Consider the following 14,831-nt stretch of genomic DNA (forward strand, 5'->3'; position numbering starts at 1 on the left):
TCCTCCTTACCTAGCATTGAAGAAAGGAGGAAGCTGAGGCTAGTGCACATGCAAGAAGGAAGGATAGAAATGCTCCTCTGACAATTTTGATGCAGGATAAATTTGAAAACCAACTGAAATTGCTTGCAGCATGTTCTTGACAGTGGGAATTATCCTTTGATAGCAAAACTGTGGGATGTCAGTGACAGAGTTGCACAGTATTTGCATGAGGAATGCAAAGAGCTTGCTGCTGCAGCCTGGTTTTGAAGTCAGCAAAGCACAGTTTTTGCCACTCACATCTCTGCATGCAGTTGTTTAGGGACAACATTCTGAACACTGGAGTGGGTGAAATTCAGTGGTGATTCTTCTTTTCTTCATGAAGGTCGGTTGAAGCAGTTTAATGTTATACTGTGGTTTCCAGATCATTCAGATACATTCTATATAGATACCTAGTTGACAATGTCTTTAATTTAAATGTTTATTCTAGGTATTAACTTAAATGTTTATTCTAGGTATTAAGTATCTGTCATGAATGAACCGTTTAGATTTTCTAGGTTGTCAAAAGCTTTCAGAGCTTATGCTTAAAAAACAACATTTTTGTTCTAGTAATGGGAGGAGTGGGTATGCTCTACACATAATTATTTTTGTATTGGACACTTCTGTGTCAGAAAGCTGGCAGTGTTTGTTTAGATGGAGTCCATGAACTGCAGGGCTAAACATGAACTCCTCATGTATTAGTTGTCTCAGACTGGTTTTCTCTTTACTTTTCACCTAGGGATATCGTCGAATGTTTTAAGAAAAAATTACTTGAAGAATTATCAGAAGTGATTTTGCATACTTGGTTTTGTGCCTAGGATAAATGGGTAGAGTAAGGGATGTTTCCAAATCTGTTCCAGCCCAAATTTTCTTAAGGAAAGGAACTTGCTTAAAGTTTGATGACTGTGGTGGTTGGCAGTTAGTTGCTCTGATGTAATTTTATGTAGAGTTAAATATTCGAGTTTATTTTATAGCTTCTAAGAATAAAAATAAATAAAAGACATAGTGTTTTAGAATTTAGAAATAATGTTGCATGTATTCACCTCTCCTGTATTCTGAACAGCAGAATGAACCACAAAGTGACCACAGAAATAAACCATTATTCAAAAGAGCTTGTCAAAGGTTTCAGTCCCTTTACTGAAGGAAATTTTATTGTCTTTTTTGCAAACATCATTTGAAAGGGACAGTCTGATATATCTGTCTAAAATCCAGTTGTTTTTTTTGGTTTTATTTTTTCTTCTAGTGACTGAGTATTAATCTATTTCTTTATTCATTTTTATAGATTAAAAAAATCAACAGGAATTTTCCCGTAAACCAGCAGGTAAGAAAAAGAACATTTGGGTTTTTTAATTTATAATTCTAATTCTCATTTTAACTATCTTTAATTGTGTGGTAGCTGTTCATTATTCTAACTGAGGAATTCTCAGTAGATTTTCTTTAGAGAGTACCTTGGTGTTTCTACTTTCTCATCTCAAAGGAAATTGGAGTGTTTCATCAAAGTAAGAACACACCTAATTTTTTCAAATTAACCTATTTGATGCAGGTATATACTTCAGATTGTGTCTTACCAATTTTACTCTAAAAGGGGAATGTTATTATCTTTTACACAATTAGCCTGAATACGTCAAATGTTCCAAAATTCTAAAAATGTGTGGTCTTTTGGGTTTTTTTGGGTTTTTTTTTTGCCTATTGACAAATGAAGGTATAAAAATTAATATTTGCACAACATTATGGAGCAGGCCAGTAGCAGAATTTTGAATAAACAGAATCTGATGGTCTTCCAGTTCATCCACTGGCAGTCTCACATTACTGGAAGAAACTGGAGTATCTTTCAAAAAGAAAGTAGGATTCCTTGAATAGGGATGCTTTCTTGTAAAATGTATTATGAGCACAATTGCTGCTATTCTCCACATCTCTGTATCAGGTGATGGGGTCTAGAAGGGATAGATCTTTTCCTCTTGAAAAATCTGTTCTTCCCACAATTATTTTTAAAGACACAAACCTTCTAATTTCTAGAGACCCTAGTAAGAATGGACAGCAACCACACCTCCTCAAAAGGATCAAGGTGTCTTTTAGAAAACTATGTAAACAAAGTAAGAATTAAAATTATCAGAGTAAAGCTCAGTACACTGTAAAGTTAATTAAGTATGTATGTGTTGTGTGTATGACAACTATTATATTATGATGATTTCCTTTTAAGAAACATTTGATAAGGGGAAACAGAGGAACCTTATTCATAAGAAGGAAAAAACTACTTCCTTGTAGCAGGATTGAGGTGTAGATATGTATAGGACTGAGCTGTAAACTTGCCTTCAAGAGGACAGATTTGAGAAAGAAAAGTGCTTTCATCTCCCTTACGCCACATCTTCAGTTAGTCAACGTATTTCTCAGTTCCCTATCTCTGGTCCAACTTTACTTATGTGGAATTGTGCGGAGTGTAACTCACAAAGGAGGAAGATACTTTTATTTTGTTTTCTGTTTTCTTGATGAGAAGATCCACAAATGTAATAAATTAATGACCATGACAATAATATAATGCTACTAATAGTAACAATAAGGACAACTATATGGGTAAGTATAAATGAAGCTGCAAAAAATGGAGTTAACCCTTGCATTTGGGCATTTTCAGAATAGTTTATATAACATCAGATGCAGACAGTGCAAAGATATACTCCTGTCTCAAAAGAGGGAAGAAGATACTGCCTAGTGAACAAAAAGCAGTTAACTAGCTCCATTTTCACTGTTATTATTTACCCTGAACTTGTCTCTTTGCTTTTATTACTGTAAAAATAAAGACAACAAAAATATAAACAACAGTTATAATGTCCCATCAGTCTAACATATCATTCAGGGATCTCTGCTGTTTCGGAACCCTTGGCACATGGGGTCAACAAGGCATTTTATTCTTCATTGGAATTCCATGGAACGCAAAAATATCTTTCTTGGCTTGAATGGCTTTTTGGCCATGCTATCTGTTAGGGCAGCCTGCAATTATGATGCATTCATCTCCCATCAACACCAAACATCATATTCCAAAGGGATTGCTATGGAGCACTTCAAGAAACTCAGCCAAAAGGTCAAACTGGAAAGAGTGGCTGATTTGATGGGCAGTGAGACTGCTAAGGTCTCCCTGCCTGTCAAACACTGGAGAAGAAAAAGGTATACTGATCTGTAGATATCTGAAGTTTTAGGGAACATTAAATTCAAAACCAGATTCCCTTTTGGGATTATTTTATGTAAAGAGGGCTGCAGTTTTTTGTCATAGAAGAAGTTAGGAACTGTCACCTAATTTAAGTTAAATAGTTAAATAATATTTTTGAGTAAAGTCAGAAAAGGCTACAAGGATGTAAGGTTAATTTCTGTCTTCATGTGCAACAAATATTAACGTGGTATGCAGGGAAGGAAAAGGACTTTTTACTTGTTATATCAACACATCATTTATAATTTAAAAAATTAAATTACCATCTTGAATACTCTTGTCATCTTGATTTTTTTTTTAATAAAATACATTTTTGTCTAAGAAATTGAACAGCTAGTTTTAACTTCTTTCTGCAAGCACATCATGAACTTGAAAGCTGTCTTAATCCTATTATGCTTTAAAAAAAAGTGTGTTAATTTCACTTAACAAATACCCACGGGTTTTTTAATGAGCACTAGCAGGGTAATTGAAGGTTATTTTCACTTAGAATTTTTATACATATATATGTGAATTTTAGTTAATTAGGTAAAGGGGGAAGGCAGTTGTCAAACTAGAGTCAAGGAACTAACCCTTAGGATTCCTTCATGAAAATATTCTTGATATGGAGAAGACAACAGAGGCACAGACAGAGCCATTAGGAGTAGAATAAGGAAACAAATGTATCTGCATACGTGTGGAAGATGCTGTAACTCCTGCATCTCAATGTTGCAGTATGTAAAAAAGATAAAAGAAAAAGTAGTTAGAAAAGACTTGTTGACTGCACATAATGTGTCAGGTTTCCTTTAATGCTGTAATAGTGAAAGTAGGTTTGTCTGGAAAATCATTAGAAAGATAAGATACATTAATTAAAATCAAAATATCAAAGATTATGTGTATTGATAAGAAGGTGGTAATTATTTGGACAGCATGAAGCAATAAGTTCTCTGAATGGTGGTAGTACATTTAGTAGTGGTGGAAAGATGATGCAAAAGATGCTGGAAGAGGACCACACAGACAAAAAAAAGTATTTTTGAAGAAGACTGTTGGACAAGAGGGAAATAAAATTCCACCTTTCTGAGTTGACAGTGATGGAAAGAACACTTAAAATGGTAAAAAATAGAAAAGTGGTTGTGTTTTTTATATTGGTACTGTATGCATGGGCTGTAAATAGTAATATTTTAGAGTATAATAGCAAGTAGTTGAGAAAAAAATTAAATCATTTTGTACTGAAAATACACTGCATATTTCAAATATGCACTAAAAAAATACGTCATAGACAAAATTTCCATAAATTCGGAGAAAAAATTTTATAGACATCATAGCAGAGAGGCACAAGGAATGGAATATTTCAAGGCTTCAGCCAGAGGCTTCTCTATTTGATCAGCCAAGATGGGAGTGCAAACATGGGCATGTTTCCTTTTCTTGGAATTCCTCACATCTCTTCAGCTGTTACACTGATTACAGCAAATGTCAGCTCCTCTGGGAGCCATCATTAGGCAGGTGAGTTCTGACAGGTGGCATTGACTCCTTGGTAATGCTTTCCAAATGACAGGAAAAAGCACCCTACATCAGTAAACTGTGGTGGTGTAGTGAGGACAAGCACTGCCCATTCCTTTTCAATTCCCAATCTTTTCATTTTCCACCTCGAGTTTGCAAATGTGCTGATCTCAGCTGAAAATTGATTTGATAGCATCTAGAGAAATCAACATTAGATAGTCCTTCTTATAAAGCCTTCTGATCCTTTTCAGTGTGAGAAACCAAATGTAGCCTCCAGCTACTAGAGATTTTACTATGCATTATAACTCTCATTTGTTATTTGGGGTTCATTGGGATTTGGCTATTACTGATTGCCATGCCAGGAGGATGAATTGGCTGCATCTGGCTTAGTTACACAGTGGAATTCAAGGTTTAGATCTAAATCTTAGTCTGGCCTGCAGTTCACCTCTTCCTGTCCCTACGTGAACAAGTAAGTAAAATGTTGATACATTGCAGCTGGGAAAGTCATAACTTTCCGACTCTCATTTTAGCTTATTTCACTCAACAAGACAGTGATACAAAGCGGATACAGCACCTGGCAAATGAGGGGAGTTGATTTTTCATTTCATTGATTATGGCTATGTTCACATACACATTCACAAATGTAATAAATAGACATTTGCTTCTCTACTACATGGGCAACAGTTAAATCTCAAGGTTTCACATGAAACAGATAAAAATATTATAGCAGAGGAGTGTATTTAAAACTTTTTTTCCCTATATTGTATGTCTCATCTCTATTAGGATGAATTCAAAGGCTATGACCCTCCACCTTTCATATGCTGAATTCACAAAAAAAGTATAATGGGGAAGAATGCTTTAATCCTTTTAGTTGAACACTCTTTCTCTTCTTTCCATAGGCAGCATGAGAATTTTTGAAATATTTGTATCTACAGAAGATAAAAAATTTTCATTAAATAATTTTAGATTTTAAGTATAATGCGTCCCTCTAGATTTTTCCTGCTTTTATGGGAAAATAATTGGTAGCTGGTCTATTCAAAGTTGACAGTTTATAATGAGAATCATGTGAGAATGAGAAAGAGTGCTTAACTGTGTTTAACTCAGTTTTAAAACAAGACCATGGCATAATGAACAGATGCCACCCTAAGGCCAGAAACTGGGGTCTCATTGTGCATATCAGATTCCACAGTCACAAACCCCGTTGTTTTGCAGATATTTTACATTCTTGGTGGCCAAGGATGGGGTGATAGGACACACCTGATGGCATTCACAAATATACATGGTCATGCCCATTTTCTCTTACTTATTGTATAATTTAATATAAACAACTATTCACAAGTGTACCAGATCAGCTATGTAATATCACCTCATATTCTGCTTTTAGTAGGATGTTGTCCAGTTTTACAGTTAGAACAATCTCATTTAAAATCAATTCTAAAAGTTTGGCTCAGTGAGTTTATTTAATAAAACCTAACTTATATCTGCTATATAAAGGTGACTAAGCACAAATGTACAAATGTCATGGTGAGTGTCTTGCCTGTCAATCAAGACAGTGTTCTTTGCTGCAGAAGTGTTGCATCTCTATTGCACCTGAAAAGGTGGATTCTATAGTTCAGGTGAACTGATAGGACAACATCTGTTCTACTGATAAACACCTGTATGAAATACAACACATACCTTTCTTTTTTTGTTACTAATTGCAGAGCAATAGCCTCCATTACTGCTGTATTGGTATTTTTTAAATGCAGTGATTAAATAGAGTTCTTCTAAAATATGACCTGTCCTCAAAAGAGATCACGTCTCTTCTAGAAGTATATTGAGTAGTGTTTTTGTTCCCTCTCCTTAGTGTAGTTTGGTTTTTTTTACTTTTTTTTTCTTCCTAGTTTTGCGTAACAGTTGAATTAATTATTTTCCAATAGTCTGTTCCTGTGGTACCTCAGAGTAGCCATCCTGCAGGTCTTGACTGACAGTTACTGAACTTTCAGGTCCAGTGTTACATCTGCTCTATCATCATCTGTTGTCACAGTAAGGATTTGATCAGGTTTATTTTGAAGGAAAATCTCTGGAATTAAGCTTCTATTGTTAAATGATTATAGAAATACACGGGGGAAGCTGAGTTCTTGCTGTTAAATTAAGCAGAAGTTCACAATAGGGTGTAAATTGTGTTGGGCTAATTCCCTGCCTTGCATTGTCAGCCATCTATGGCACTCAGCATGGATTATTGCTGCATAACAGATACCCTTGAAAGGCTTACGTTGCTTATTGATACTTTATTGAGCTTTCTGTAAAATAAACTGAACATATCTATCTATATATATATCTATCTATATTGAAAAGTTTCTGTGGTTGACATGAAATGCTTTTCCCTGAACAGTTTCTGTAATTGTTTTAGAAGCTTCTGGGCCAGACTCCGTTATAAAATGTATGCTTCCTGTCACCAGTCAAAGATTTTTCTTCCTTTTACATTTTAGTCAAGAATAGCTTTTGAACTTCGGGGCATAAAAAATTTTGCAAGGGCAGTAAACACCGTAGATTGTTAAAGATTTTAGGCTGAGGAAACCATGTTGACTTTTGAGAGGAAGGTCAGACAACTTCCGGAAGCTAGTCCATTACCTGATGAGCGAGATAACATTCATGTTGTGAGTCACTTGATGCAGTTATTGGATAGCAATGCTTCTGTCCTAGGGCTGCATACCTTATAGCTCATGAGAGGATGGAAGTAATTTGGACACCTGCTGGAAATTTAGAGGATACAAAAGAGTGATTAGATCAAGTTCTTATTTAAATCTCAAAGTATAAGTCTCAAGCTGTGCGTTCTGCATGTCCAGCAAATTCAATTTTGCCTCAAGTAGAATTTCATCCTCATTTACATATTTTTCTAATTTATTTTCTCGGGGTTTTTTTCTAGTACTAACTCATTAGTGTAACAAGTATTAGCTTTTTTTTTTTTTTTGTCCCTCTGCAATCTTCATATCTCTCCCTGAAAATTCCTTTCAGTAAGGGTAGTTTTTCCTGACTGGATTTAATGACCAGATCTGTGTTGGCTGTGTGTTCATATTTTAGTCAATACAGGGGTGAATATACTGTACCTCCACTAAAGGTTTAAATAGGACAGGCGAATGAGGGGATTCTAAATGCCTTGCTCCATTGTAGGCCTTTCAAAGTGAGTGAAATAAACAGAAATGTCCCTCAGCTACACGCTAAATTGATAAGCTACACGCTAAATTGATAAGCAGATAAAAAATTGTTGCTTACTTTTGGGTTTGGGAAGAAGAGTTACTGGCTATTGTACATTAGTGCTCTAAATGAGTTAAAAGATAAATATATAAATAAATGAATTCATGTGTATTAAAAAATTATATATTTAAGCCTATTTTTGGGTGACAGCTTTGGCTTAAATGTATTCAACTGGTAAGTGGACAGCCTGATCTATTGCTTTTGAGATTAAAGTACTCTTACCAGATCCTTCACCTTGTTTGTACACTCTTGGGTGTGAAATCAGGCTCTTTCTGATCCCCCAGGTCTCATATGTCTTTCTGTATAGTGCCATAGCTTCAACAGGAGTCATATAGCTCAACTTTCAGATTGGTGCTTAGGTTAGAAGATGAAAGGTACAGGTTTGACACACTGACTTTGTGACTGCTGTAATTGCTGGGTTACTCTAATAAGGGCTTTCCTTTCAGCTGCTACTTTTTGCAACAGTATGATCTTAATAAACTTGATCCTGCCTGAATGGATCCTGAGCTGTTCTGAATCAGAACGCTGTAGTAGATTTAAACAGATGAATAATTGCTTCATGTTTTGTCATAACAGTATGACATGACCAAATACTTGCTCTCACCAGAAGCATAATTCTGTATCTATGATGAGGTCAGACAGTGAGAAACCACTGAGTTTAAATAATCAAAGGCATTGCTTTTATTGTGTCACTTTGCTCCATTTATATGCGTGACATGATTAAGTCCCACTGTAAGTCTCTAAACATATTTGTATCTGATATTTTGCCATTTACCCAAGAAATGGGATATGTAACGTAAATAGGACAGTGAAAGGGATGCCTGCAATTTAAAAGATAGATTTTCTGCAGGAGTTGGATATTTGTGATGTCTGAGACTGGGAACAAGTAAAAAACATTAAACAAGAAAGGGCTCTTCTAATAGAATGAATGTTTCCATCTTTTTCATGTATCTTTTTGCTGGATGGGATTTTTAGCTACTACACAAACAGGCCAACAAAGGAAGCATCTTTCAGCATTCTTGATTGGAAATACATGCTTTAATGATGCATATGTCCTGTACAAGTTCCTGAAAAGTGGTAACAAAGAGAGAAAATAAGAAAAGGTGGAAAACAGAGTCACCACCGTGAGCCTTTCTGAGTTCAGGAAGCATTTGGACAATGCTGTCAGGCATGATGCAATTCTTAGGGGTGTCCTGTGCAGGGCCAGGAGTTGGACTCGATGATCCTGGTGGGTCCTTTACAACTCAGCATATTCTATGATATCCACCAAATAAATATGTCTTTCTTTTCTTCTTCCTTTATTTTCCTTTTTTTTTTCCAGTTAAACTTAGAAAGATTAAGTACAGGAGATTTTTTTTTTTCTCTAGCCTCATGTTAAATACGGAATTGTTATTATCTGTAGCTTACCAGGTATGAATTTGTTCTCTCTGGCCAGATTGTAATTTTCATGGGAGGCTGAGGCTCGAAATAAAAATGTTGCAATGCTTTATTGTAACATCTGTTTTATTGCATCAAGTGAGTGTAAAAGTTCCCAGGAATAACATTAATTTTAGTATACTAGAAGGAAGGTGTTCAGTATGCCTATAAACACATTATTCCTTGGGGAATTGTATCATCTAAAGAAATTAATTGGAATCAATGGAGCATGTACTTTAACTATAGATTTTCTATTGGAGGAGCACATGGGACTCAAAAGGTATAAATAAACTATTTTTAATTACAGTTTACTTCAAGAGGAGAAGTGAATAACGTTTCATTTTTCTCATTGCTTATTTTATGTCTGTGCAGATGATTGGTGCTTCAAATCAGATTTTGTGATAGGAAAAATTTTTATTCTCTTGAACTTCTAAGAACAGTGGTTAAACAGAATTCTGTGGACTTTGGATGGTCGTTTATCTTTTTTCTCTCATCACAATCATAGTCCATGGGACCAGTGACAGAGTTGCTACCTGAATTTCAGAAAATAGTTGATGTATGTAATAGTGCAAAGCAATTGACAATTTATGGGTTACCTACAAATGAAGAAGGAAAAAACCAATGAGAAGCATTAGTCACTGAAAATGTGTGAAGGAAAACTGTTAAAAATGTTAAAAAATGTAGCTAATTACAAATGCAGAAGCATCCCCTAGAATAACATAATATTACAACATTTTTTGTCTTTTCAAAGAGTTGTATTTCCTGGTAAGGAGACATTGTTCAGTGAACAATATCAGTTATATGTTTAGCATATTAGAGAATATTTGCTTTCAATCTTAGTATTTTTGGAAGCAAAACTTAGTAAGTCTGTCATATTTTATGACACAGCAAATAGTTTTTTGACTTGACACTGCTAAATATCTATCCTCAGGAGCTGACAACTGACAGAAGTATTTACTTATTTATTTAATAAGCAGAAACATTTTCCTTGTTGGAATATCTCTCAGCAATGCTGGCTTTGAAAAAAGCAAACAAACAAGCCTACTTATGTAGAATGATTCTGGAAAATGGTGCAGGTCTGAAGAGGTGTAAATTGTAGGCAATTCTGTGTCTGGGCTTCTTGCTGTAAAGCAGGTCTCCACCTTGATGGCTCCGGTAGTGTGTGAGTGCTGAGTCACCTGAGCCAACTCAGAGTACCCACAAAGTCCAGTAGGATCAAGATGCAATAGTGTACAGTTTCTAGCTGCCTTCTGCAAATATCCATCTAGAAGTCCTGCTGCTTCCCATTATTTGTTTAACAGCCTACTGTTTGTAGTACTTGCTTAGAAGAAGCAATAGTCACTCATCACTCCAACCTATTGCTCCCACGCGCCTGCCCTGATGGCGGTAGGTGGAATAATGCAGCAGCCTCTTCTTCCCCTCCTGCTGAAGTAGGCTGCTGTTCAAAACCAAACCCAGACAGTGGGAAAGAAGAGGATCTGATCCTATTATGCAAATGGCATCCAGACCTCTGAGACTGAAAAAAAAGCTTTAAAGAAAAGATGCTCTCTGTGAGAGGAGTGACTTCTGGCTAGTATTAATTATGAGTTTACCTCCATCAATTTTAAATAATGTTCCTGTAGGTCATTGCACTTCACAGGGCCTTGAGTTATTGCACCAGGATCTCTTCTTCAATCAGACAGATGGCACCCTCAGAGGATTTTTTTATGTAATCTTTCCTGTGGCTGAAGGAGCTTGCCTGTCCCTCTGTAGAACTCAGTGGATAAAGAGCCTTAATGCCTTACACTGTAATTTGAGCTTCATTCAGGACAGAACCTTAATTTTATGGGTTGTATCCCTCCATTTCACAGTAGTGGGCCATTTTGTCTTAAAAAAGAAATTGCACGAGTGGAAGAAAGCTCTGGCATTGCAAAATGAGTCTCACTTGGTACTTTTTGAAGACTGCACTTTTCTAATGAAACTGCAAAGTTCATGGAAATGCCGAGATGCTAGAGAAAAATCAACTACTGACACCACCCACTGTGAAAAAATAAGTGCAACATGAGTTCAGTAAATGTTATGAACACTACTAACTCTCTGCCACAGGCTATTGGCATATGACCAGCTACAGAATCCTCAGGATAGCCTAGGTTCAATCTAAACACCAGGAAAATCAAAACCGGCTGTATTATAACAATCCAAAAACCCATCTTGTTAAAAAATAAGTTATGAAGAGAAGCATGAAAATAATAGGATGTAGAACATACTGAATATCATGTTCTTCATCTAATCATCCCCTAAGGGTTTTTTTTAGCTTCTGAAAAAGGTATTTTAGCAGTAGTTCTGTTCTATCTTGCCTTGCTCTTTCAGAATGGGACTTCATTCTGGTTCTCTTTCTTGACATGTTTGTATTTGAATACCACTGTTTGCAAACTGACATTTAAAGTAGTTCTGGAATAGCTTCATTTTTCCTTCTTTTTTAGTAATCCAGGAAGAATTTTATTTACTTTAAGAATGTGTAAGTATGCAAGTTATATATTATTACTTTAGTCCTTTACTAGCAACTTTATTCTCCTCTCATCTGACTTCTCACCTCCTCTTTCCCTTCCTCTTCAATTTCTGTAGGATATCAGGGTCCTTCACAAATCATAACATTTTCTACCCCCATTTAAAGTTGGGAAGGGGTGATATGATCTATCTTTCATTGCTGCTTGTGACCAATGTCTTCAATCTCAAGGGTATTTTACCCGCAAGCAATCTGTACTAAAAATTCCTTTACAGAGTGTATTTTAAGGCTGAAATCTCCAGTGAGAAACTTGATACACTGCCCCTCTGAAAATTAGGGTAGATAAAAAATGGGGACATTTAGAAAATCCTAGGCAGCTACAGATGGATTATGAAATCTGAACTACAATGTATGGTGTGTAATACTGTGTATGCTACCAAAGAAATAATGTGGAACTATAATGAAAACAATACTGAAGCTGTTTTGCTAAGAGCAGTAAGTCAGGACTCCTTTAAAACAGATTCCAGGACAGATATGGCTGCTTTGAGATCGAAGACTCACAGAATAATTTATATTGGATGAGTTTTTGTAGGTCATCTGGTCAGAATCCTACTCAGAAAACGGCCTACATAAATCAGATTGCTCTGGATTTTCCCCCATCAGATTGTGACTGTCTTTAAGAATGGGGATTTCATAACATCTCTTACTAAGAGAAATAAATCAGTATTTTAAAAATACTAAAAGGCATCAGTGGTGCTTTGCTACATAATTTCTTTGCCATTGTGCTACAAAACAGACATAGTGAGTAAATCTATTTCCTTAGATCTATCAAAGTATCTGCTCTGAATTTCAACTGTAGGATATTTATTTGTTTTTATAAAAACAGCTTATTTTTCAGGCTTTTGTGATTGAAAGTTCGAATTCTGAAGGCAGTTGAAAGAGAAAAGCAGTGAGCCATCACATTATTCTGCTGTAGTGAAAGATCTCTGGGACCAGTTTGTTTAAATATAGGTTTTATCTATTCAACTGTTATTTTTTCAAAGTAGTCTTCATTTCTTTTACATATATATTTGAAACACATTTTGCGTTTAAGGAAGATAAGTGGATAAGTGTTGTCTGATTTTTCTGATAAAAAAAGAATTCCTACTGTTATTATATATATTAAGTTTATGGGTCGATTTACAATTTCTTGTTGCATGATATGATTTGAATTGAAGTGTAAATGGAAGTTTTACTGCATTGTTCAGTTTTTATAAATCAAGAAGAGTTATTATCATTTTCTATTTAGAAATTAAGCTTAATTAGACCTATTGCTTAATGACCTTGAAAACTTTGAAATCATTAGCTAAAAGATTACTTGCTATAGCTAATAAAATATAAAATTACCTTACGAAGTATTCTTTATTGATTTGATTAAAATTTTATACCACCTATTGAGTTATTTTTCCCGATAGTTACTGGCAATGCTAACACTGATTCTCCAAAGACATTGTGCAGATGCAGCAAAATTTCTCATCTGTAGGTTTCCATTTTCTGTAGGAGAGCTGTGTGGCCTTCAGTTTTTTCTGACTAATCCTCCACTAGAAAGACTTCTTTGTTATTTCCCTTCTCTCAGTGAGCTTTGCTTCTATACACTGATTGCTGAAGATACAATGACCAGGAAGTTAAATAACAAAATTCAACAACTAACTTTGCTTAAAAGAGACAGCTGTCCCCATTAACAGTAGTAAATACTGACTGTACCATACCCAACAGCACCATGTATCACTTCCCATCATGTTTCTGATTGCAGCAGCCATGAATCATTGAAGAATTCTATGATATTGTTAGTTTTTAGTTGTGTCTAATAACTGCTTCATTGTCTGCATTTTGGTTAAGGTGAAACTTGGATTCAGGTAATGGTTAATTTGTTGTAATAGTGGAGTCCTTCCCTTGGTGCTGTGAGTTGTTAGAAATTAACAACTTTCCTTGAACCTGCATAAATTGTTTTTCATTACAAAAAAAGTTTACCTATAGACCGGTTGACCTTTCCCAGACCTTCTTTCTAACACCAAAGTTACGTCGCTGGTAAGGAAAAAAATGCAACCCATGTCTGCTTCTTCAGTCACACTCTTTTTATACAAAATATTTCATTAACTGAGCATGGATTATGAAACCTGAAAACCAGTGGATTCATGCAGAAAACCAATTGTTCTTCTGAAAATTAAATTTCACCTCTTGATGACTTTTTCTTCTTTTAGTTACATGCACTGAGTGCTTAAAAAAATTATTGTATTGCTGAAAAACAATGTAATGGTAGGCTAAAACTTTTCAAATATTTTTGGAGATATTATTTACTTTTATTATTCTAGGAGTTTATAAGTAGTAGTTGTTCTTTGAGAGCCCTGGGAAAGTCTTAAAGACAGTTTCAGCTTGCAGAAATCTTTTTACTTTGACAATCAGAGAGGACTGAAAATAGTTGTTCCTCAGTAGAAATAGTCAAAGAAATTTTGCAAGCATTATTAGCTATTTTCATCATTTTACCATTTAAATTACTGAGAATGGAAATTAAAACAAGTATCCATAAATAACATTATTCTATTGAATATTGATGTTGGTTCCATATAATATTTAAATAAAATATTTTAAGTCTTAAGAGGCTTTTGTATACTTACATATGTATCTGAACTACTAATTTTCAGCTTTGTTCTCACAAAACTATAAAAATATTTCGAAGTCAGATCTTGTGAAGTCATTGATACCAAAAAAGGGGTTTCTCTCAGGTATGCTTATTTTGCTGTGCAAACAGCAACACCAGAGACTTTAAAGACAACTTTAAGTATACATTGATTGCAGGTTTATTCTGGCTTTGTGAGCACTTTGAAGTGTAAACAACTAATTCTATAGAAATGTAATTCTGATGTTATGCAAACTCAAGACATTTATTACTAAAATTAATTTCAAACAAACTATTACCCATCATCTGTATTTTCTGTATACTCAGTCATTTGGGGTTCTTCCATG

The 14,831-nt window shown here is 35.1% G+C and overlaps 1 protein-coding gene across 1 annotated transcript in view; it reads left to right on the forward strand.

The window, feature by feature from the left end:
• The window catches only part of SNTG1 (syntrophin gamma 1), a gene marked incomplete at both ends in the record, with an annotated part of 173,959 nt that overhangs the window by 106,649 nt on the left and 52,479 nt on the right, over nt 1-14,831 (forward strand). The window contains one exon of the mRNA XM_082284419.1: nt 1,298-1,336. Within this exon, the coding sequence (XP_082140545.1) occupies nt 1,298-1,336 (39 nt within the window). The remainder of the gene's footprint in view (nt 1-1,297; nt 1,337-14,831) is intronic.

The sequence above is a fragment of the Coloeus monedula genome (genome assembly GCF_965178545.1).
Source record: "Coloeus monedula genome assembly, chromosome: 1".
Classification (NCBI taxonomy): Eukaryota; Metazoa; Chordata; class Aves; order Passeriformes; family Corvidae; genus Coloeus; species Coloeus monedula.